At 33.1% G+C, this 23185-nt stretch overlaps 3 protein-coding genes across 5 annotated transcripts; 1 reads left to right on the forward strand and 2 right to left on the reverse strand.

Moving 5' to 3' along the window:
* On the forward strand, positions 3133 to 5765 carry LOC109356435 (20 kDa chaperonin, chloroplastic-like). Of its 2 annotated transcripts, none has more exons than XM_019599759.1 (6): positions 3133 to 3245; positions 3375 to 3576; positions 3799 to 3978; positions 4302 to 4457; positions 4692 to 4769; positions 5452 to 5765. In XM_019599759.1, exons 2-6 carry the CDS (start codon positions 3400 to 3402, stop codon positions 5626 to 5628), a joined length of 768 nt encoding a protein of 255 aa, XP_019455304.1. In that variant the 5' UTR covers positions 3133 to 3245; positions 3375 to 3399; the 3' UTR covers positions 5629 to 5765. The 2 variants fall into 2 exon arrangements, with proteins under 2 accessions (XP_019455304.1, XP_019455310.1); XM_019599765.1 differs by having other exon boundaries at positions 3381 to 3576.
* Positions 6633 to 16251, reverse strand: LOC109356452 (RRP12-like protein). Its single transcript, XM_019599776.1, has 18 exons — positions 15687 to 16251; positions 13743 to 14262; positions 13403 to 13663; positions 13150 to 13241; positions 11971 to 12180; positions 11486 to 11887; positions 11020 to 11198; positions 10781 to 10874; positions 10623 to 10679; positions 10118 to 10258; positions 9911 to 9982; positions 8956 to 9069; positions 8632 to 8793; positions 8398 to 8526; positions 8174 to 8275; positions 8026 to 8105; positions 7640 to 7780; positions 6633 to 7345 (listed from the first exon to the last, which is right to left on the reverse strand). The coding sequence occupies exons 1-18, from the start codon at positions 16185 to 16187 to the stop codon at positions 6769 to 6771; spliced, it is 3834 nt and encodes a 1277-aa protein (XP_019455321.1). The 5' UTR covers positions 16188 to 16251; the 3' UTR covers positions 6633 to 6768.
* Positions 19284 to 22472, reverse strand: LOC109356462 (2Fe-2S ferredoxin-like). 2 transcript variants are annotated; one of them, XM_019599785.1, is made up of 7 exons: positions 22235 to 22472; positions 22017 to 22084; positions 21115 to 21230; positions 20444 to 20550; positions 20051 to 20100; positions 19871 to 19953; positions 19284 to 19775 (listed from the first exon to the last, which is right to left on the reverse strand). In XM_019599785.1, the coding sequence occupies exons 1-7, from the start codon at positions 22290 to 22292 to the stop codon at positions 19661 to 19663; spliced, it is 597 nt and encodes a 198-aa protein (XP_019455330.1). In that variant the 5' UTR covers positions 22293 to 22472; the 3' UTR covers positions 19284 to 19660. The 2 variants fall into 2 exon arrangements, with proteins under 2 accessions (XP_019455330.1, XP_019455336.1); XM_019599791.1 differs by having other exon boundaries at positions 21115 to 21221; positions 22235 to 22470.

Below are 23185 nucleotides of genomic sequence, written 5' to 3' on the forward strand. Positions count from 1 at the left end.
AACTGAATATAGCTCATTCATCCTGATGCCAGGACCAATAATATCGACCGGTCACTATTAATTAGACCTGCAATTGAGTAAGCAAGATTTGACCCACACAATTGTCAATAACCTCCAGAAGATCGACTTTAGCTAGGGAAAAGGAAAATAACGACAACATATGTTGAATCAACAAAAGTAAAAAACATTCCTACACACCAAATGTTAGGCTGCACCGTGTGGACAAAACTAATATTTTATATAAAACTTAACAAATTTTATCCCATCAAAAAATTTGAAACAATAAATCACCTCATGATTTATTTGATTTTTTCTTACATAGTGTTCCTAGATTGCCCATGTTGTCTAATAGAAATGTCACCAAATATGGCAGACAAATGGGTGAGGCCAAACAGACAAAATGATCAATTTTATATGAACTATCTGTAAAAATTTATTAGTTTTTTATGTTTTGCCATCTATAATTATAATCTCTTTGAGCACTACTAATAAGTCATCTTCATAATAATAAAAATTATATTAAATGTGGTAAAGTCAACTTAGTTTGTAAAAATGAATTATAAAAGACTTGGAAACTCAACTTAATTAGTAAAGATATGATAAAATCTGGGATTTTGAATTCCAACTATGTAATAGCCTAATAGACTATAGATATAAAAAATAACTTGAAAACATAATCTTAATAAAAATAAAAATGATTTTAAAGTAGTTAGTTAGTAATATACAAATTTAAGTAATAAAGTTTTTTTAAGACAAGTAATGAAGGTTAAAACTTAAAAAAATAACATTGTAACATTCTGGATAAACTCCATTTTGAAAGATGATACGGTAAACAAATTTTAAAATGAAAGCATGCTCAATCAAATAACATTTCAATTCAAACTTCTTACATGGATAATGAAAAAAATACTAAATGCAAAATCTAAGCATTAGTAGGAATGCACTTGTAAAATATATAAGTATAGTCTTCTCATTTTCCCAGATCTTCCCTAAAAGGAGTTCATGCCCTAGTATGAGTTAGACTTTTTCTTTTTTTTTCTATCACAAAGAGTACTCACTTTTTTGGTAACGAACTAATTTTTTTCGGGGTGTGTAGTTGTCCTCCTAACAAATAATATTCACAGGAATCGAACCATCAATCTTGGGAATCCAATGAGACCCTACACCACTAAACCAACACTTTGTTGGTTAGTATGAGTTATACTGTTACTCTTAGTTTTCTGCACTAATAAAAAAAGAACAACCTAATAGTTTAAAAAAGCAGGTAACATCAAGCCAAAATATTTTGTGTGGAAAGAAACTAATTGCACAACATTAAGCTGTATCCACTACAAATAGAAAATTAAATGTTCATTATGAAAAATCAAGTGTGACATAATGTAATGTACACATGTTCGTGCTGAACAAATAATGAAAATGAAACCAAAACAATGTCTCACTATCACACGGTTGAATCTATTTCCTTCTAAAAAACAAAAAATATAGTGGAATTTTACATTGTATATAAATCCTTTTTTATTTGCACAAAAAGTCACAAGATCGATAAAAGACTTGCCACAAATAATAGGAGGAAGAGTAATGAGGTGGCAAAATGCCCTTAAGAATCAAGACGAAGAATCATCCAACAAAAAAAAACATGTGAGTTACATTTTAATTAAAATTACTTAATGGCTTAAAAATTCTATCATCTAATTTATACCTATAAATTAAATGATCATACGCTATTCAAAGGAATGAAGAGGGTTTGAACTAACATGATTTAATGTGTAAAAAAAATTATACTTAAAAATATTAGATAAGAAACATTTTAAAAATAAATCCGATGACCAGTGTTAGTTACAATATCACAAAGTTCAATATTATTAATGAATAAACCTGATAAACAAATAATTAATTGAATTTCAAATTAAGAATAATTTGGTGTTGAAAAGATTGAATAAGAATATATGTTGATATGAAATAAATCAAAAATGACATGTGTGATAATGTAATAAAACTTTATTATTATGAGTAATAAAATGATATAATAGGATAATATATCATTTTCAGATTAAGAATAAAATATTTTCTGGCATGAACAGATAAGTTATTTCTTTGTAGCCACTAAAATCATGACAAGTATCTTATTTGATTATTTTCTATAAAAATATTTCTAAAATTATACAAAATAGGAGTATAAAAATTCAGTTCGGATCGATTTTTTGAGCATTTAGTGACCGAACCAATCAAAAAAATATGGCTCGGTTCCACTCAATTAACCACAAATTTAACTATAAGAACCGAACTGAACTGAACCGCTCTTGGATGGTTCGGTTTGGTTCCACAGTTTTTCCAATTATTATTTTTATAAAAAATCTTGCATCAATTGAAAATTCAAAATGTATTACCAGAGATAATGTTTATCCATAAAAGGATAAACATTACTACTATTATTATAAAAAATTACGAATCATATATAAATGTGTAAAAAATTGAAACTCATAATTGTTTGTTAGTAACAGATATATAACAATTATGTAATTGATGGAGAGAAAAAGCAAATTATCACATATAATACTACAATTTACAATTAGTAACATATATATCTATTAATAGCATATATAACAATACAATTCATGGTTAGTAACATATATCAATTAGTAAGATATATAATAGTTACATTTATAACTTTACATTTCACAATTAGTAACACATGTAACAATACTTGTATAACAATATATAATATATGTTAGTTTCAAACCCGATATTACAAAAGTTGGAAAATATGTTCCAAATCATCAAGACACTAGGAAACAATTTAGTAACTAATAACATATATAATACTAACCTAAATTTCTAAAACCATAAACCGAACCGAACATAAACAGTTCCTTAAAAAAGTAACCGAAACGAACGACGAAACCAAACCGTACCACATTTTATGATTTGATTCGGTTCGGTTCCAACGGTTTTGCGGTTTAAACAGGAAGCGCTTAAACCTCTAATACAAAACAGTACATATATTATAAAGAGATACTATTTATTCTGTTTTAGATTATTTATTTTGTTATCCCAATTTATTTTTGTAGGATATTTGTGTACCTAACCAGACCGGGCGCGTGTCCTACACGGTCACACTGTTTTCCTCACTTCAGAATTCTAGAACATTCTATTTATCAGATTCCGAAACCCCAATCTTGTTTAGGGTTCTATCTTTTCACACTTTCTCCCACGTCCTTAGTTTCGAACCTCACTCTTGAATTAAGGTATACCCTCTACTTCTATGCCTATTTTTATGGTAAAGCTATAATCTTTTCTTGCCAACTACCTTATTTCTCGGGCAAATTTAAAAAATTGAAATTGGGTTCATTCACCTTTCAATCTTTTTGTTGAAGCTACAGCTAGTAATAACAGGCTCCAATGGCAACTTCTCAGCTCACAGCATCAATGATTTCTAGTAGAAATTTGGCATCATTTGAAGGGTTTCGACTTTCATCTCTTCAATTTCCTTCTATCAGCCATTTAAGAATGGACACTCTTACCCAAAAGTCTTTCCCACGTTTTGTTGTCAAAGCTTCCACTGTTTCTGCCCTCAAGGTAAAAAAATTCATTTGAGGGAAATTTCAGAAAAAATTGGAACATTTTTCCTCATAATTTGCTTTGTCTACTCTATATGTTTTGTATAGTTGATGACATTGCTATGATTGATTAAATTGTTGGTAAACAAGTGTTGGGTTTGTTTGCTGTATTGTTTGCTTGTATATAAATGTTTTTCAATTCTATTGTTCATATGGCTGATTGGTTATTTTGATTATGTAGTACACTTCTATTAAGCCTCTAGGTGATAGAGTGCTTGTCAAAATTAATGAAGCGGACGAGAAGAGCGAGGGTGGGATTATACTCCCAACAACTGCTCAAACGAAGCCTCAAGGGGGTGAGGTGGTTGCTGTTGGAGAAGGAAAGTCGGTTGGGAAGAGCAAAGTGGAAATTAGTGTCAAGGTGATGTACTGTGTTGGGAAATCATCATGATAATATTTTCACATTTTTGTTGGGTGGTTGGGTTGCTCTCTAACTTTAAATTATGTAATGTAGCCAACCATTGACAAAACTGGTAAATGCGAACTGTGCCATGCTTGGCCGAGTTTTGATTTTGCCATGGTTGGCCGAGTTCCAATCTTGCCATGTTCTAAAATTTTGGTGGGATGCCTCTGCATATGTCCATTCATTGGTCCTGGATGCCATCCCAGAATGGGGTAGTAACTCTTGAGTCTAATTTTTTTATCTACCCAATAAAATTTATGTGGTGTGTTTTCTTTGCACAGACAGGGGCACGAGTTGTGTATTCAAAGTATATAGGGACAGAGGTGGACTTCAATGGCTCAAAACATCTTATACTGAAGGATGATGATATTATTGGCATCCTTGAAACCGATGAGGTCAAGGATCTTAAACCCTTGAACGATAGAATCTTGATACAGGTGGGTTACTTTCCGAGCTTTTTTATTTTTATGTGGAAAGTTCGGTGGAGAATGCCACTGGATCATTTGTCAATCATACATTTATTCATCTAATAATTAGGTGTATTGATGTTATGTCCATTTAATAATTTGCATTAGCCATTTTTGTGTTGGTGTTGTATACAGAGAAATTTTGTTTATCTTTTAGGCCTTTGATATGATTATATCTATTGATTGCTTAAATATTTACTGCAGGTTGCTCAAGCAGAGGAGAAAACTGCTGGGGGTTTGTTTCTCACAGATGCAACAAAGGATAAACCGTCTATTGGAACGGTGAGCTTTCTGCTTTTCATTATCATTAGTCTTGTTATTATGTTTGAAAGAAATGTTTAGTTAGAAACTAAGTAGAATGGTTTCAGGTACCAAAAATTTCTAAAACTACCGGGGTACCAGTATGACACAATACATTATATAGAGATATAAAAATATAAAGAATGAAGTGATTGAATCACAAGACGAATGCCATTTTTATAATGTTTTAACTACATTAACGAACTTTCATAATGTATTTTCAGATAAGGCAAAATATCTAAAGAAGGAACCTGATTTGAAAGAAGTGAAATCATAGTTTTGTTTCAATTAATAGAAAAAACAAAAACTTAGTAACAAAACTTGGTGTTTTGCATGGGCTGATACTTATAATTGAGTGATATCATGTATGTACTTATCATGTGCATTGGGTAAGTACCAACATTTTGGAGTACCCATGCATCATTGATCATAGGTTAGAACTGATAACATACTTGATGAAAGTTGCTTTGGCAGACAGAAAAGTATGCTCATTACACTTAAACAGATACTTGCAATTGATGTATTTCCTAGTTTTACTTGAAGTTGAATACCTTTGTTGTAGAGAAAATGTTTTATAATAAATCTTGCTAGATCAGTTTCTAAGAATATAGTCCATAATAATAAGAATAATATTAATAATTCTGTTCCACTTTGGATGTTACAGGTGATAGCAGTTGGTCCAGGTTCTGTGGATGAAAAAGGCAATAAAAGACCATTGTCAGTTACACCTGGGAACACAGTTTTGTACTCCAAATATGCTGGGAATGACTTCAAGGCCAAAGATGGTTTTGACTACATTACGTTGAGGGCCTCAGATGTTATTGCTGTTCTCTCCCAGTGATAATTTGTTTTTGCTTTTCTAATTTAAAATTTTATATTTTTCATTGAGGGAAATGAATATATTTCTATTTTACTGTAATGCCATGCTTGAATTGAAATATAGTTGATTGCATTGAACTGAGTTTAGCTCCCTTTTATGAGCTATAGGAGAAAATGATTTGTAGTCGATTCCAAGAACAAGAAATTAAACAAAACAAAATGAACAAAGATCAGTTGTAGTAAAATGATGAAACGTTGGAATTAAGTTATTAATTATTTACATATTATATTTGTTCAGCTATATTATTGACATAGTTAAGCCCATTTTCTTTCTTCTCTCTCAAACGCAAGCTTTTCAAGCTTCTGCATTTCTCTCATCTGAAGCTTATGGAGTGGAAAAGTAATCAAACACTTAATACCCGAAGCAAAATATTACGTGGGTAACAATAAAAATTGAAACTTTCTTAGAATTAGAGATTGAAAAGTTCAGCAACAACCCAACTTATTTGAAGTAGAAAGAAACCATTCTCAATGAAATATCCAATTGCTTTACTAAAGTTCTTTATTGGGTTGATTTTGTAAGGAGAATAAAAAGTTCTTCACTTAGTAAGATTAAAGACTTAATTATTGATATATTCTAATTTCAATTATAAACCGGTCTACAAAGCTACATAAACATTTTAGATCACCACACCTATTTATTAAAAAAATTGGCTTGACTTCTTAAAGTTAGTTTGGGAGTTAGATTTTAGAGGGGAAAGAAGGAAAGGGGAAGGCTTGAGAGCTATGAAATACAACTCTCAATAAAGAATATACTCATTTCAAAAACAATTCTCTTCATTTGTTGATTGCGTGAAATGAATTCATAGTGCATCATAAATATCGGCCAGATCAAATATTTTACAGACTCACATATTTGAAGTGTTAATTGCTTCAATTGGAAACATAAACAAATTACACATAATAAAAAATTTGGCCATGTAATATAACTTCAATATTTTGTAAGACAAATTGTGCTACAACACAAATAAAAAATAAATTGTCATAAATAACATTATTGTACCAGAACATTAAAGGAAGTTTCAAAATTGGTATAACAACACCTGATGATAAACTATATAGGATATACTACAAAACATGATGTAACAATCAAATTACTCATTTATTTTTTATTGCTACCTTTCTTTTGAGTCCTTGGTTTCAAACCCTTTATGGACAGTGCAGCAGATGCACTCTTGCCTTCAAGCTTCTTTGTCATCCTTACAACACTTGCCATGCCTTTCCTAGCCGTAGCTCGTAGCTGAGGTCGACGACTCATCATTTTCCGATCAAGTGGCCAATATGCATAGGGTTCAAGCTTGTCCTTCCTCTTCACATCTCCACCTGCTTTTTTGCTAGAATATTCTTTCCCAGTGTAAGCCCACCCAGACTCTGATGTTCTTCTCCGCTTTTGGGTTTTGGTTCCTGACTTCGCAGAGATGTGACTATCACGCTCACTCTTAATATCTAAATCAGGGTCTGAAGGCTTTTCAATCTTTCTGTCCCCTTCCTCGTGAATAATCAAGCGTCCTTCGGAATCTATCTCAAACTCATCATCTGGCCTTGACTTTCTTTTAAGATAATCTGATGATCTAAGAGCTGACCTTGTTTTCTGCTTATCTAGTAAATCAAGTGGCTCGTCATCTGATTGGTCAGAGAGGTGCTCATGCAAATTCTTCTTTAGTCTGGTATTTTTTGGCCTATGTAGAACAAGCAACCATACTTAGTCAAAAATTGATTTTCAGGATAAATCTTTTTGCTAGGATAAGTTTGAGTCTGTTTATGATTGAATAAATTGCAATCAACTGTTAAATTAAATCTCTCAACATTTTCAGCACTTCCAATTTTTGCCAGGAAAAATTGAGATCAGGTGTAAATCCAAGAACGTGAGCTCTTCCCACTTATCTTACAATTATCTCTAATCCAAGCAAAATTGCAACAACAGAATCCAACTAGTCATGAGGAGAATGTACAAATTAAAAGCTACAGCTTACCCCGATGAAGACGCTGCTGATTTGAGATGTAAAGACTTGCCCCTTCTAGAAACTGTCTTGCCATTCAGGTACCCTGAATCACTACCATCACTATCTTCATCGAAGTCCGAAAAAAGTTTTGTGTGATTCCACGTACTTTGCCTGAAAATGAATTAAATGAAGCAGGTACCAGAGGTCACTTGCAATTACAAAATGGCATAGTATAGTGAGTATACAATAAAATGGCCAAGTCTACGATGATGAATAATATTAAAAATTTAAAATCATAATAAGATCAATCACACTACTTAGCATGGCGTATCAAGATTACTAATGGGCCAAATTGAGAACACCTTTGCTGTGTCACTTTTTTAACTTACCACCAGATGTAAATGCATAATTATTACCTGGATGTAGTTGCTTTTGAAAAATGAGATCTAGCTTCCTCAGATTTAGCACTACGATTCCGCTCTTTTCGCTCCTTGATCTGTATAAAGATAATACTCAAAATCCAGAAATATTACTCTGTAAAAAATTACAATGGAATGCTGTTACCTTGCGTATGTTGGAAAGAAGTTTCATATGATCTTCAGGCATGACTGCTTTAACAGCCTCCAGACCACACTTCGCAACGAGCATTTCCAAAATATTTTTCACCTAAAAGTAAAACGAATCTCAGTGTTGACAATATGTGCGAGTAGCTCAATTCTAAAACATCCATCAGCAACAAATAAATGAAATTGCACTAAAAAATCACATAAGATAACAAAAATAGCAACCTTTCCTTTGAAATGATTTTTGGTGTTATCTTGCCAGTTTAACAAACCTTCCACCATGTTCCTCAGGTGCACCTGCAAACCTTCGGCTTGTGATTTGGCTACTAATACCTTCAATAAAGCAAGATTAGCCTGCAACAGGAAGTGAAAAGGGAACATTTAATTCATAAGGTAAAGAAAATAACTTCGCTTCAGTCAGCAATGCATTTAACCAACAAAATATAGAAGGAAACAAACCTTAATTATCTCTTTATTTTTTCTCTGGAGAAGGAGAAATGTGGATGGTAGCCAATCAAGAGCAGTTAAAACAAGGTCAGAGAATTCATACGCCAAGCGAGCTAGGCCTTTGGCTGCTGAACTTATCATATGAGGAGTATCCCCAGCCAAGCCTCCTGCAACCTGAGATCATAAAACGGGACATATACAAATTACTCCATATGGGCAACTTACAAATTATACAAATTTAAGCATGATGAGTTCAAGGTTATATCAAATCACATTAAATAAAGAAATGGATGATATTGATTGCTTTACATTAAATAAACCAGTTGAGATATTTACCATGTTAAAAAAATGATACAGGTTTTCTTTGTTTCCACCTCTCTCCTCATCACCAAATGCATGGCCAATTTGGACGAGAGTATCATAAGCCCTGTTCCTTGTTTTTTTATTAGACTGCCAGGATAATTTCACACATTTAGAACCAGATCAATTTCATGAACTATAAAGTGAATTCAGAAGCAAGCAACAACCAAAAGTAATGGTCACACAGAACATCCTTTCCCAACACACCACACACTATTAACAGTCAATTTAGCCTGCCATCTGTGCCACTGGTCACAGCAACTACCCTACTAGCAACAGTAACAAATTGACTGAGGGGAGACAGGGCTGACCAGCATTTCCAATGAAAGTAAAGCAACATGGATTTCCATTGCCAAGAACTGATGCTACTGATGTTCAGAAGTACAAACAACTAACTTGCCATCGGCAAGAACTTTAAAAACCACACATTTTTTATAATAAAGCACACCTAGCCATATTGGACTATAGATTGTTAAAGTTTATGCCTTTACACATTCAACTGTACAGTAGCAAAATCTAAAATAGAAATGGACACATTTCCTATTTGTGGCTGTCAGTGCATGGGGAATCAGGGGGCAATGAGTCTGTTTGATGAGCAAAGATCACCGACATTAGGATTCACCATTCAAATGCCGTCATTTAAATGTTGGTCATGGCATGCACAGCATGAGACAATAAATTGCAAAATTCGGCATGTGTTGCTAGGGCAACACAAGAAGCTTTAAAACCTATGAAGAATTATTTTCATGCTTTGTGAAAATTTGAAGTCCTGCATGATGTGCTATTGTATGCACCGAGCGGTGTAAAAGCAACAAATGGGCATATCATAATTTCTTAAAATATGCCAGCACAAGAAATAAAAATGACAGACAATAGAAGACATTGCAAACTTATTCCGCATGATTTGAAACTTTTGACATCAACATGTTACCTCTTTCAGAGCAAGTACTATTTCAGTTAGGAACGAACCAACAATTTCTCGCCACCTGTCCTCCATATTATCCTGTGGGATGTACAATTTTTTATTATTATTTCAGCTTATACTTGATATGTCAATATTATACAACATACAAAATGTGCCACGACAAAAATATGGCTCAAGGGAACAAACAAGAAAGAAAAATCCCAGCCTGAGTACCTTTGAATTTGAGACATGGACAATTAAGAAGTAAAGGCAATCAAGCCTGTGATGTTTAGCAGAAAAATGGCACGAAGGGAGAATTTCAACCATAAGCCCAAGCAGTTCCTCAATGTTCGACGAAACAAAACTATCTGAGCTCTGTAACGAAAAATGCGAAGAAAAAAATCCATCAGCAGAAAATCTTACCAACATGAAATAGCATAGCAGTGCAAACATCAAATTTTAAATTAACTTCACAAGAAAGACAGCTTATAGATAATAACAATCATTGATGATCACTTCAGCAACTAAAACATCATACAAGTACACTGATAAATAAAAGCCAAGGAATTGTACTACTTGACAGTATGCATACCTATGACAACAGCAACAATGATTATGATTGACTCAATGTAACCAATAAATTCCAAATGAATACATTTCGCATGAAGTAACTACGTAAACGTAAAACATATACTGTAAGTCATTTACCGAGAAAATCAAATAAAAACTAGAGAAATACCCTGAAAATGATTGAAAGTCCTTTGTATGCTTTTTTCTGCATGACACTTTCAACATCCTGCAGATGATAACCACTACAATCATCCAACTTCCCGACTAGAAGAATGGTTGAGGAAAATCCTTGTAAATAAAAATTTAAGCACACAATCTCAACCAAACCTGCAATGCTGGCTTTATTGCAAGGAATAATGTATTTATCTCTTTAGCATTTAAACCAGGCAACAGTGAAACTGCAAAATCAAGATACAGCGCCCTGGAATAACAAAAAACAGTAAATAAATGCAGACACCCAACATGAAAATAAGGTTATTAAAGTAAAACACAAATGTGATAGACTAAATAAACATTACAAGTAAACAATTTAAACAGAGTAGAGAGACATAGATGATTATCAACACCTGACAACTGATAGAGGCATATTACTTAATGGATCATCAATCTGCATAGAACTAAAACTTGTGGAAATGTCAACATTGCTGGCAGCTTGTGTGCGTTTACGAAGCTCCTTCATTCTGTATATGAATAAACTGGATACCATCGCTTTATCTGCTATGGAAGCAATATCACCTATTGTGCGCTGCAAATGGAGAAAAATCATCACCACTACAAAGTTTTTGCACAAATTAAATTTAATAAAGAAAGGACCAACCCAATTCTCAAGAAATAGAGAAACTCATTAAATTAGAAGATTCAGCCCTTCCATAAAATTGGTAAGTAATACATAAAAAACATTTTAATTTTAATGTTACAGTAATTTATGTGTGTACACAAAATGGCACACTCTAGTTTCATGGTTTGTCAGAATACATTCTCAAATTATGGGGGATGTCACTGCAACTATTACAAATTTACATGTTTCTGTACCTGCAAACAGCCACCATCATCTTTTCTAGATTTCAGAAATACTTCTGACAAAGCATCTAGCAAGCTCTTAGAAGATGATTTCAGGACATTCAAATTGTTTGTTGCAACCTGTTGTGAATAACGTGCCAAATTTTGCTCCTTGACCACATCTTTCTCAGTAGAATCCTTGCCATTTGCATCCACAATATCCTTGTTTTGTTGAATCAGAAGCTGCAAACTACTGCATATTATTCCACGAATGTCATGATCTTCTTTTAACTTATGGCATAAATGTTCCTTCAAAACCATGAAACTTTCAGCAGTGTCTAAAGGATAGTTGCAAAATGAAGGCAGCAAAGACCACAATGAGTAAGCAAGTGCATCAGCGTTCCTTGACGAGACCATCAAACCTCGATTCTCAAGCTGCAAGAGATAGCAAGTAATAAATGAATACTTTGCAAAAAGAATAAAACTGCACCTTATCAACAATAAAATGTTTTGTTTACCTTTCGAGCCTTCCCCCTAACACGTTCAATCATGGGCAAAATTTCTTTTGTAAAATAGATTAATCGCGCACCAACAATGTATTGTTTTAAAATTGGAAAAAGCCAAATATTTGCATCAGATAAGTCTTCAACTTCCAAATTCAGAGGTATGAAGGACAACAAAGTTTCAGGACCCACAGCAACAAGAGCTGATCCAAGGCATTCATGCAGCTGCACACCGTAGAATGTAAAATACATCAGTCATTTGACACACAAAATAGTTACAATATCAAACAATTCAAAAACTCTTCAATGAGAACTATGAAGCATTGATACTTCAATTTCCTTCACTTATTGGTGTCTACTATCTAATACTTCATCAATACATATAGCAGTATCGCTTGAATTAATTTTTAAAAATAAATAGCTACCTTGTTACATTTTTTATACACGACTGTCAACCTTTAGATACATTTTGCAGCATTTTCTATTAATGGACTGAATAGAAATTGTCTCTTCACAGATGATACTCATCGATACTATTTATGTTTTTAGTGATATACAACAAGCAATGTTCTTTTATGACAATGGTTCACAATTTCTGCTTTATGTTTGGTAATATCTATGAAGCATGTTATTAGTTTGGATTCTTGGAAGACAATGGCTTGCAATTTCTATTTAATATTAAGTAATGTCTAAGAAGTATATTTTTAGTTTGATTTTATGATTTGCATTTTGCAATTATATATTTATTATATTTTATGATTATTATATATGAATCTCGAACATTTTGTATCCTTTATTTTTTTCAAAAACTAATGGATATGAATCGTATGCAATACTAAGACAATCAACAAGTCAAAACTGATACAGTCAAATTCTGCAACAAATGTTGAATATATAAATCAGAAGAAATGCAATAAACAAACACTGCAAAACTGAGTTGCTATATTTTGTTATCATCAATTGGCATGTGAATCGTCCAATGGCACATGATCGTCGATCGACACCATTAAATGCCCAGGTACATGGGATAGACACATTTATCACCTTGAATGATGAGATTGACACCACAACCTAATTTGTTTTAATCTCTAGGATCATAGTAAAATTATCAAATCTCTTTCTATAAGATTATCATTTCTAAATTAATTTAGCATGGTGGGAAAAAATTAAGTGTGATACAAAAGATGAGTAGACCTGTTTCCTGAAGGGAAAATCTTCATCAGGCAGCTTCTGCACCTCTTCCAAGTTTTTTAGTATTCCTCTCATAAAATAAGGAGAATATGTTCCTGTATAGATAATATTATTAGTCTCAAACATTAACAATGGGATCATTTGAAGAATGAGATGACAAAGATACAATACTTCTTGCACTTTCAAAATATGATGACCAGCCAACAAATTATATAAGTCAATAAAGTATAACAAGACTGGACAGCAATCAAAATACCTAATTTATAAAACAAGGCTGAAACAACTTGAAATACTCTGTCCCAGACAGCAGCATAGTGGTAATCAAGCAAACTCTCAATAGTTACACAAATTTTTTCAATGATGGTTGGCCCTGACCTCCGCTCGTCTTTATTATCTGTCAAAGATATCTGATCCACTCCCTGTTTAATCAAACTTTCATCAATACAAGAATTTATCATGCTCTTGAGTGCATCAGTGGCTGCATATATGGCCTCTTCATGTTCAGATGCCAAAATATCTGCACATATAAAGGTAAAATGTATACTTCAATAATTGCATTTGCAAATATGGTGCACACATGATTCACAGTATCTTACCCTTCAGAGCAATAAAAACAACAGGGAGCTTAATTACGCATATTTGCCTGTTAAGAGAATAAACTTTATTCATTCCAGAATCAAGCAAGCGAGCAGTAACAGTCATTCCATCTCCAGTCGTCTCATTTGATGATATAGAAAGAGCCAATGAGCTTAACAGCTCAAGTAGTGCTTCAGGGGAAACTTCATATGCTGGGTAATGACAAAGGAAACTCAACCCATCTGTTATGCGCCTCGTAACTAAGGGTTGACGCAAATCTAAGAGCGTTTTGAAGTACTTAAGAATATTAGTTTTGTATTTCAGTGACAATAAAGGAATACATTCTTTCAAAGCATCAAGAATAAACAGAATTTGTTGGGCTCCCTTATTTCCTTCACCAGCACTAGTGTTTGCTCCACCAACAAACAGAAGAAGCCTTTCTAGTTGGCTTGTGACACCTTCACTTGCAGATGCCAGTAATGATGAATTTTGAAAGTTTAATAAGACATCACGGAGGCACAAATGAGATTGCCTTCTGACCTGTTCAAATATCTAGTCAGCACACAAGATTCAAGTATATACTATAGTCTAGCAAGTAGTCACTGTGCATCCTTAATCAGAACCCATGTAACCTTCCTTGACAAATAACATTCTTCCCTTGCACCCATCAGTACTTTAATTTCCCACCTCAACAAATTAAAACTGTGCAGATTGTTAACGCTATTACCTACTTTCTTCGTTTCTAATTCATAATATTATGGACATATCCAATGTTTCAAATCATGGACTGTATCACACGTGATGCGACCATAATATTGCGGTTGCGGTGACAGCCATAATCGCATCACACCGCAATTGCAGTGTGACAACGAATCACAATGATGTGACCACGATGGGCCACAACGCAACCGCATCGGTCCACATTTGGGCCGCATTGATTTAAAAAAAAATCTTTATTCACAAAGTAATTCATACCACAATGGCCGCAGTGACCGCAATCACAGTAACATTAAAACACTGGACATATCAATAAAAAAACAAAAAAGTTATACATACAAAATGTCACTTTGAAATGCCATTGGGAAATTTTATACCTTTCATAAAATAAAAATGATGATGATGGAAGACTAAACACTAGGAAAGACTAATCCAAAGGTAATGTAAAATTACCTTCTATAATCCTAGTCCTGTTAAAGGGGAGTTTGGAATAGCTTATATAGTTTATTTGGGCTTCAAATAATATCTTTGTATTGACTATGGAATAAGTACTTAATTAAGCTATATACCGAATCGCACCCTAAAAGGAGAAATCACTCTCAGATATACCCTACACCCTACATAAGGGTGGAAACAGGCCAGGCCAGGCTTTGCCTTAAACAGGCCCAGCCTATATCGTATGTAGGAGCCTGAGCCTGGCCTGTTAGCTGCCTGTTTAAAAAAAAGTTCAAAGCCTAGGCCTGGCCTGTTTAAAAGCCTGGCCTGGCCTGTTAGCCTGTTTAAAAGCCTGTTTTACTATATCATCTTGAAATAGGTCATCATATCTACATTTAGATAGGTTAATATTCCTACTTTTAATTAGACTCTTCTAACCCTAACAATTAAATTATATTTTTTATATTAATATTACATATGTATAATAATATTACTTATATTAAAATTGTATAATATGAACATATTACATAATATAATTAAATAGGCCGGCCTGTTAGGCTTAATAGGCCTTTTGGATGGCCTACAGCCTGGCCTATTTAACTAAATAGGCTTTTCAAAAAGCTTGTGCCTGGCCTGTTTACGAAGAAAGCCTGGCCTGGCCTGTTATAGGCCAGGTAATAGGCCTCTGGTAGGCGGCCTGGCCTGTTTCCACCCTTAACCCTACAGCATGGCAAGCTCCAATTCACAAATTTCATGGACATTTTAATAAACTCAGACTTCCAATATAAAAATTGAAGTTTAGAAATCGATACCTTTGGTCGCGAATCAGTAAGGAATACCAACAAGACATTGAACAAAGGAGACACATCAGACCAATTGACACTATCCCTATTGATCAACAAATACGATAGGCACTTCAATCCAGATATAACGCCACTCTCTGAATCTAACTCAGGACCAAGAAGTCTCACCAATAAACCCGACAAAAACTCTCTCTGCTTCTTCAGCACCGGAAGAGGAACTCTAGCGATAACAAGTGATAAGATAGTGAGAAGTGAAACGATGACGTTTTTGGAAGGGTTTAGTTCAGATGCAATGCGATCAAGTGAGGAACATGTAGCACTGAAGTAAGCGACTGGAGTAGAAGGAAGGTTCAGGTCCTTAAGCTCCTGAGACATGGCGCCAATGATGGCGCAGAGGTGTTGGTGAATTTCATCGGTGGAATTGGAGAAACGAGAGAGAATTGAGTTGCAGAAATCGTTATTTGATTCGGGAATGGAAAATAAGGGTTCTTCGATTTCAATGCCTTCCATTGGAATGAAGGTTCAGTAAAACCCTAGCAGCTTCTGTGGGAGCTAAGTTTTATGCAAACACTGCAACAAAATATGGCAAAAAATATATTATATATATGGCTTTGGGCTATTAAGAATCTTAAAATTCTTTTTGGGCCTTTGTTTTTTGGGAACTTTTTTTTACACCCCCTTAGTGCAAAAAGTCATATACACATATGTGATCTATATTGGGAAAATAAAAATATAAACTTGTGTCACATGGGACACACATATTTGATTGCTTAAGATATATTCAGCTAGGGTTCTATTTATGTATCATAACTTCATAAGTTAAGTATTTTCTAACTTTAACTTCTATATATTTGCTCATTAGTAATTGGGTATTAATGTGATTGGATGGATGACTTAATGTTGAGTGAAGATCATTTCACAATAATAAATAGTGAGACATGTACATAATTGTCATCATATTATTATATGGTTATTGACTTAGTTTTTCAAATATACAGTACCATTGACATAATATTTTAAAGATTGTCATCAAATTAGTCTATCAAGTTTTAAATAGCTCACCAAGAATTAACTGCTAGAACTACTAAATAAAAAATTAGCTCTAGACATAAAATGTGATAAGGATCAACTAAAAGAAACATTCATCTCTTGATCTACCAAACTTTGGATTGTAACAAAATATTTCTCTCACAAATTTTGGCACCAATCATCGTTCATAAATCATAACCCTAGAAAGGAATATTCTCTAAAAATTGTGGCATTAGTAATTATGGTTAATTGGTTATTAGGATATCAAATTTTTTGATTAATTTTTTTTAATCTTGTATGGTCTAAAGTAGTCTGGGACGAGAGCGCTGAGACCATATCATTATCATTCAATATCACAATTTAATGGGGATATGATATGATTATGACGATCACCACAGATACGTGACAAAGTTCATAATTTAAAACAATCGACTAAATGTAGTTTAGCTAGGTATAGTCATGTCTCGTAAATGTAGGTATACTAACTACTTTAGGCTATGCTTGGTTGAGGTGAAAAGTGAAGGGAAAAAAAAGAGAAGAAAGTTGATGAATTTATATGTTTTCCCTTTTTTAGTTTACAAAGAAAAGTACGGTAGAAAGAAAAATGTTGTGTGGTTCTCACAAAAAACTTTTCTACACCAATGTGGAGAGAAAGTAATGAGAAATCAACCATCAATATAAAATTACAATCTTACTCATAAAATCATTGATGATGTACTATGATATATAGGATAAAAAACACAATAGACCGAGTGACATTGAAATTTTTATAAATAATATTTTAATTAATTAATTTAATATAAATATATTTTTTATACATTATTATTTATAGAAATATTTAATTCTAAAATAAAAGTGAATATTTGTATGTTATTATTTATATCTATTTAATTATGGATATTTATGTTATTTTTTCTCATTATATATATTTTCCTCTCTATGTTTTCTCTTTTTCGTTCATACTAAACAACTAAAAAAACATTCTACTTTCTATTGTTTTTCTTTCCTCCAACTTTTATTCTTTAAGTTTTCTTTCCTCTTATTTTCTCTCACAAACCAAACATGGTGTTAAGGTTATAGTAACATTGTCCACATAAATCATGAAGATTGTGGAAACTTAAAGTTATATTTGGGAGTTATGGTTGAAAGAGAATGAAAATATTATTAAAAGGCTAGGAAGGGGAGGAATGAAAAAGGAAAGGAAGACAATCATCTCTATTGTTATGTAGTATGAAATTTAGACGAAAAAGTAAACTAAAAATGAGAAATGAATAATAATATATAATTATACAATTTTACTAAAAATATTTAAGTATTTTTACATTTTTGTCTCCAAAAAACCTCAAAGTAAGGAAACTATAAAAATAAACACAGATGGTTTTAAAGGATGTGAAATACCCTCCAAAACCTTCTCATCTCTTTCATTCAACTTTTAAATAAGATGATGTTTTCTAAATTATTCCTTCTCTTCTCTTTCAAAATCACGCTAGTAAATAAAACCTAATAATTCAAATAACACACCAGAACTATTAAATATTGTAGACACAAAAAGGAACCAGAAAAAAAGAAAATTATAATGGATAGCCACTAGATCAATGAAAGCTAAACATACGATACCCAAAAGATAATAATTTGACTTTAATTGAGATAATTGAAGCATAATTTCCATCCAAAGAGGTCATAACTATTTGCTCTGTTGAAAAATACGATATATTATCATATCCTTCAGCTCAAAGGATCCAAAATTAGCTAAGCTATCATAATTAACGGAGCACATATTTGATTCTAAACATTGTACGTGCCCCTTAATTTTCATTAGTTAGAAAATAAAAAGTTAATATAATTTTAATTTATGTTTAACTTTTCTAACCAATCAAAAGCAATAAGTACATAAAATGTTACAATGTTTAAGACAGAAAATATGGCTCTCATAATTATAATGACTACAACTCATAGTTAAACACTTGTCTGATTCTGAATCCGGCCAATGGGGATGGAATGGAACACAAAAATTGAACTTTAAATGCTTTTTTTAAGTAATATACTGTCTCATCGATATGCTTTTCTGGTTGGAACTGAGTATTGAACATGATCTAAAACACCCGATTTTTATCAAGAACACAAGTCTTTCAGGCAATGCTCTACTAGAAATCTCCATGCACCTGCACCCCACTCTCTCTTCACCTTATAGGTTTTAATTTGGTTAGTTAGAGTTCAGTTTAGGTGAACAGGTAAGGATCTAGAAAATAGTTATTCAATGTGGAAAGCATCTGCTCTGCACTTCATATTTTTTTTGTTCATATAACAAAACATATACCCTCACCACATGAACAAGAAACTAATATTTGTTAAGTATCTAATTGTCACTCCCAACAAGTGTCATTAAATCAAATTATTAACCTTCTAGGTCATCTGAGAATCCAGTGGAACCTTACATCGTTAAAACATCGTCTTTTTGGTACACTTCACGGTTTCTACCAACGCATTATGATTACAAAAAAAGTTCACGTTTGAGCCCTAACAGGGCAATGCTTTATCACACTATACCTGAATTTTGATTCAGATAAGCACTATCAATTCAAATATGCTATCATCAACCTAGTTTTTGGATTAAAACTCAAAATCAAGTCGCAATTTACCAATCATAAAGGAAACTATAAACTATCACTTGTTTCAATCCAAGATAGTCTTTTTCCGCTTTCTTTTATTCATTCAGGAATGGAAAACAAAATAGGGCTGTGTTAAGAGTGCCCTAATGGTAACTCATTGGCAAACAATTGTAGCCACTAGCAAGCCTAAATTTCAACTTGATTTCTCATACAGAGGAGCTCCCTATCCATGAAAATTTCAATACAAATACAAAATAATGCCCAGGATCAATAGGTAAATGCTCATTTATCAAACTTGGTATGAAGCTGCAAAACTGACAGCCACTTCCTTTGCACCAAACCTTTTTAGTGTGGTTTTGGCACATATCCATCAACAGCGAAGTTCCGAGTGGCAGCAGGAATAGCTAAACGAATTCCATCAAGTTCAGGTTTAGCAATCACTTGGCAACCCAAACGTGATCTGCACAACTGCCAAAATTAGTATACAAGGAAACAGAGAGGACAAAAACATAAAAGAACAATTTCTAGTCCAAATTTCATGGAAAAGAAGCCCACGTTTCACTGAGTCCAAAAGCTAGATCCAACATGTCATTTTCTTCATCAGTTGCATCTTCCAGTTTGTTGTAATATTCTACGTCCTGCACAAGGTTAAGCAATATGACTGTCATGTAAATGGAAAACGGTATATCAGAAAAACAACAAAACTAATTCAAAGCAGTATTTTCCATGGCATACCATCACTATAACATGACAAGTTGAACATGCAAGTGAGCCCTCACATGCTCCTGCAACACCGTCAAGTAAGAAATTAACTTTGGAAAGAAGAGATATAATCTAAATCAAGAAGCTTGAGAGGATGCAAATTCAAAATTGAAGTGTTATGACACAAGCATCAAATTTCAATCAAATAGAGGGCACATGACAAGGATAAACATACATTGAAAATTGAGCAAAGCAACACCCAAAATAGGCTATATTAGAAAGATCAACAACAATAACATAACTTATCCCATTAGATGAGGTTGACTACTTGGTTTAAATAAAGCCATTGTGCTATACCAAACATAAAAATAAAAAGTAATCAGAAGAAATGAATTCTGGTGAAACTGTGACAGAGTAGAACGCCACCTTCAAGTTCAATATCGTTTTCATGTGCAGCTTCTAACATAGACATTCCAATAGGGACTTTAATATGATTTTCATCACCATCCTTATCAACAAAAGTTACAGATATCCTGCATAAAGTTGTATCAAAGTGTAAGGAGCAGCCAGACAAATGTGCATTTTTCTTTTGAATGATGGCAAAGATAAAGTGCTCAAATGCAATTCAAAGGTGCTATCCGTTCTACAATTCAATTAGTTAACTGATAAATCATACACACATGATGCACTTTGCAGAAATTGAACTATCTGTCTTAAGGCAAGTTGTTAGGTATCTTCTTTCCATCTGACATGAGACATGGAATGAAAAATATTTCACAGGACTATAACCTGATGCAACAATTGAGGCCCATAACTACTATTTTCAAATCATTTATATTTTGTGTGTGAATAAAGTTCATTCATCTGTGTGTCATTGAGATTCCCAATTTTTCAAAGGATTCTTATAATAAGCAATAACTTTTCAGATAAGTTCCGGGAATCTTAACAAAGCAATGGTTAAATGATCTAGATCATCAACAATGATTCTGTATCCAAAGTGATCTAACACAATATTACTGTTTTTGGAATCCTGACATGTTTACGAGAGAACAGCATACTACCACAGAAACTGACACGTCAAAAGAAAAAGAACTTACGTTTCTTTTTGTTCACTCCCTTCCTCGGATGTGTTGTTAGCAGTCAACGTTGAAAAGAAATTATGCTTTTTAATCATGGCTCCATTGTATAACATCGTAAATGAAAGCTGTTGATGTAGAGAAGAAAAAAAATTACACATTTGAAATCAGAGATAAACATAAACCAATGGCATAAAAAGAAAAAATTCAATAAAACTATTTCTCCAATAATCTATAAGCATTTGCACATCTACAATTTTTAATATTTACGGAATCCACAAACATTTTCCAACAAAACTGGCAAGTTGCCAACTACTAGGCGCCCCAGAGCACGAGAGCACGAGGCTCTCACCTAATGAAGTATGGGGAGGACAGATATATGCAGCTCTATCCTCACAAGTGAAGGGAGTGTTTCCAGGATTTGAACTCATGACCTTCAGTCACAAGGCAAGCAACCTTACCGTTGCGCCAAAGCTCACCCTCAAACTAGCAATTTGACAAAATGTTAAAACGTAAGCATTATAAACCCCTAATTTTGGAATCTCTCCTCCCTTGCTCCCTAGAAAATTCCTTCTTCAAACGTAATCATTCAATAAACATACCATACTTTTGGTTTATCCCCCTTATCAATATACTAAAAACTTCTCAAAATAGAATCAATCTCAAACCAAATCCCTGTTAGTAAGAGCAACATATGAAGCTAAACCAACACATTATGTAACACTGTAAACAGCAATCTAATTTTATACAACGCTTTAGAACACACTTAACCGTCATAGCTTATCAAACTTCACAAGTACCAAAAAAACCTTAAACTTCACAAGTACCAAAAAATCCTTAAACTTCACTAAGGAAAAAAAAACATAAACACAATTCAAATTCTGGACACATTCCAATCATGTTTGTTTTTTGAAATTACTAACCGGAGGTTGCATGTGGTGGTTGGTGGTGCTTTGAATATACGTTGATCTAGACATAGCAGCACAATTCCCTGTAAAAGTGAAAGAAATAAAATAAAAAAAAGATAATTAGAATAATAAATTTAATGCAATAACATATTCTCATAATGTTACACAAATTATAATAACAAGCAAATACTAAACATACAAAAATTGGTAAAAAGAAAACTATAGAGATGTACTTGTGGAGAGATTTTTAGCGAGGCATGCTCCAAGTTTTACTACTCTTGAAATTAGCATAATGGGGTTTAAATAAAACCCTGAAATGGAATATATTGGGGAAAGTGGATTAAATTGAAATTATGAATAAATTAGAAAGTTGAAGAAATGAGATGAGAGGTGAAAAATAGATCCACGTATGAATGAAAGAGGTTGAAGAAAGAGGAGGCAAGTAATGGAGAAGAAGCAGTGCAATCAGAAGAACAGAACCAGAGCCATTGTTTGAGATTTCAGGGTTCAAAGGCCCACATTCCTAAAGCCCAATTACTTTGGCCCATAGAAGATCTGGCCCAATTAGTGTTGGTTGCTTATACTTTGGACACTAAGGCTTCATTTGGTTATATAAGAGAAAGTAAGAAAGAAAGAAATATGTGAGAAAGAGACTAGAAAGAGAGAAATAGATGAGAAATATAGTAGATTTTTATATTGTTTGGTTTGAGATAAAAAGAAGAGAAAGAGAAGAGAAAGATTTATATGAAACATTTTGAAGAGAGATATGTTATCCCAAACAATGTTATAAATCTTATCCCACAATAATGAAAACATATTATATCAATTAAAAAATTAAATATTAATTATTATTTTTTTCTATTTTTTTTTCATTATCATTCGTACATAACAAAATTTGGAATATAATTTAGAACAATACATCATTATTTCATTTTCTCTCCAAAGTTGAAGAGAAACAGAAAGTTTGGGCTCCACCTAACTTTTCTTTCTCTCTTTCCATCCTCCCCTCTAAACCAAAGGAGGGAAAAAGTTTATTTCTCTTCAATCTCTCTTCCCTCCTTTTCTTTCTTTCATCTTTCTATTCTACCAAATGGAGCATAAGCCTTCATTTGGTGATAGAGTAAGAGTGGAAAGAAAAGAATGAGAGAGATTGAAGAGAGAGAGGATTTCTCATCTTTGGTTGG

The sequence above is a fragment of the Lupinus angustifolius genome, chromosome LG01 (assembly GCF_001865875.1).
Source record: "Lupinus angustifolius cultivar Tanjil chromosome LG01, LupAngTanjil_v1.0, whole genome shotgun sequence".
Classification (NCBI taxonomy): Eukaryota; Viridiplantae; Streptophyta; class Magnoliopsida; order Fabales; family Fabaceae; genus Lupinus; species Lupinus angustifolius.

Bases quoted from the DNA above. Each gene is read 5' to 3' on its own strand.
- LOC109356435 (XM_019599759.1), top strand. From the start codon at position 3,400: ATGGCAACTTCTCAGCTCACAGCATCAATGATTTCTAGTAGAAATTTG. The intron at 3,577-3,798 runs GTAAAAAAATTC...TTGATTATGTAG, and splicing joins CCACTGTTTCTGCCCTCAAG to TACACTTCTATTAAGCCTCT. The intron at 4,770-5,451 runs GTGAGCTTTCTG...TGGATGTTACAG, and splicing joins ATAAACCGTCTATTGGAACG to GTGATAGCAGTTGGTCCAGG.
- LOC109356452 (XM_019599776.1), bottom strand. From the start codon at position 16,187: ATGGAAGGCATTGAAATCGAAGAACCCTTATTTTCCATTCCCGAATCA. The intron at 14,263-15,686 runs GTATCGATTTCT...ATATTTGAACAG, and splicing joins TTACTGATTCGCGACCAAAG to GTCAGAAGGCAATCTCATTT. The intron at 8,276-8,397 runs GTTGCTATTTTT...TTTTACTTTTAG, and splicing joins AAAATCATTTCAAAGGAAAG to GTGAAAAATATTTTGGAAAT.
- LOC109356462 (XM_019599785.1), bottom strand. From the start codon at position 22,292: ATGCTAATTTCAAGAGTAGTAAAACTTGGAGCATGCCTCGCTAAAAAT. The intron at 22,085-22,234 runs GTACATCTCTAT...TCACTTTTACAG, and splicing joins CGCTAAAAATCTCTCCACAA to GGAATTGTGCTGCTATGTCT. The intron at 21,231-22,016 runs GTTAGTAATTTC...TTTTCTTCTCTA, and splicing joins ACCACCACATGCAACCTCCG to CATCAACAGCTTTCATTTAC.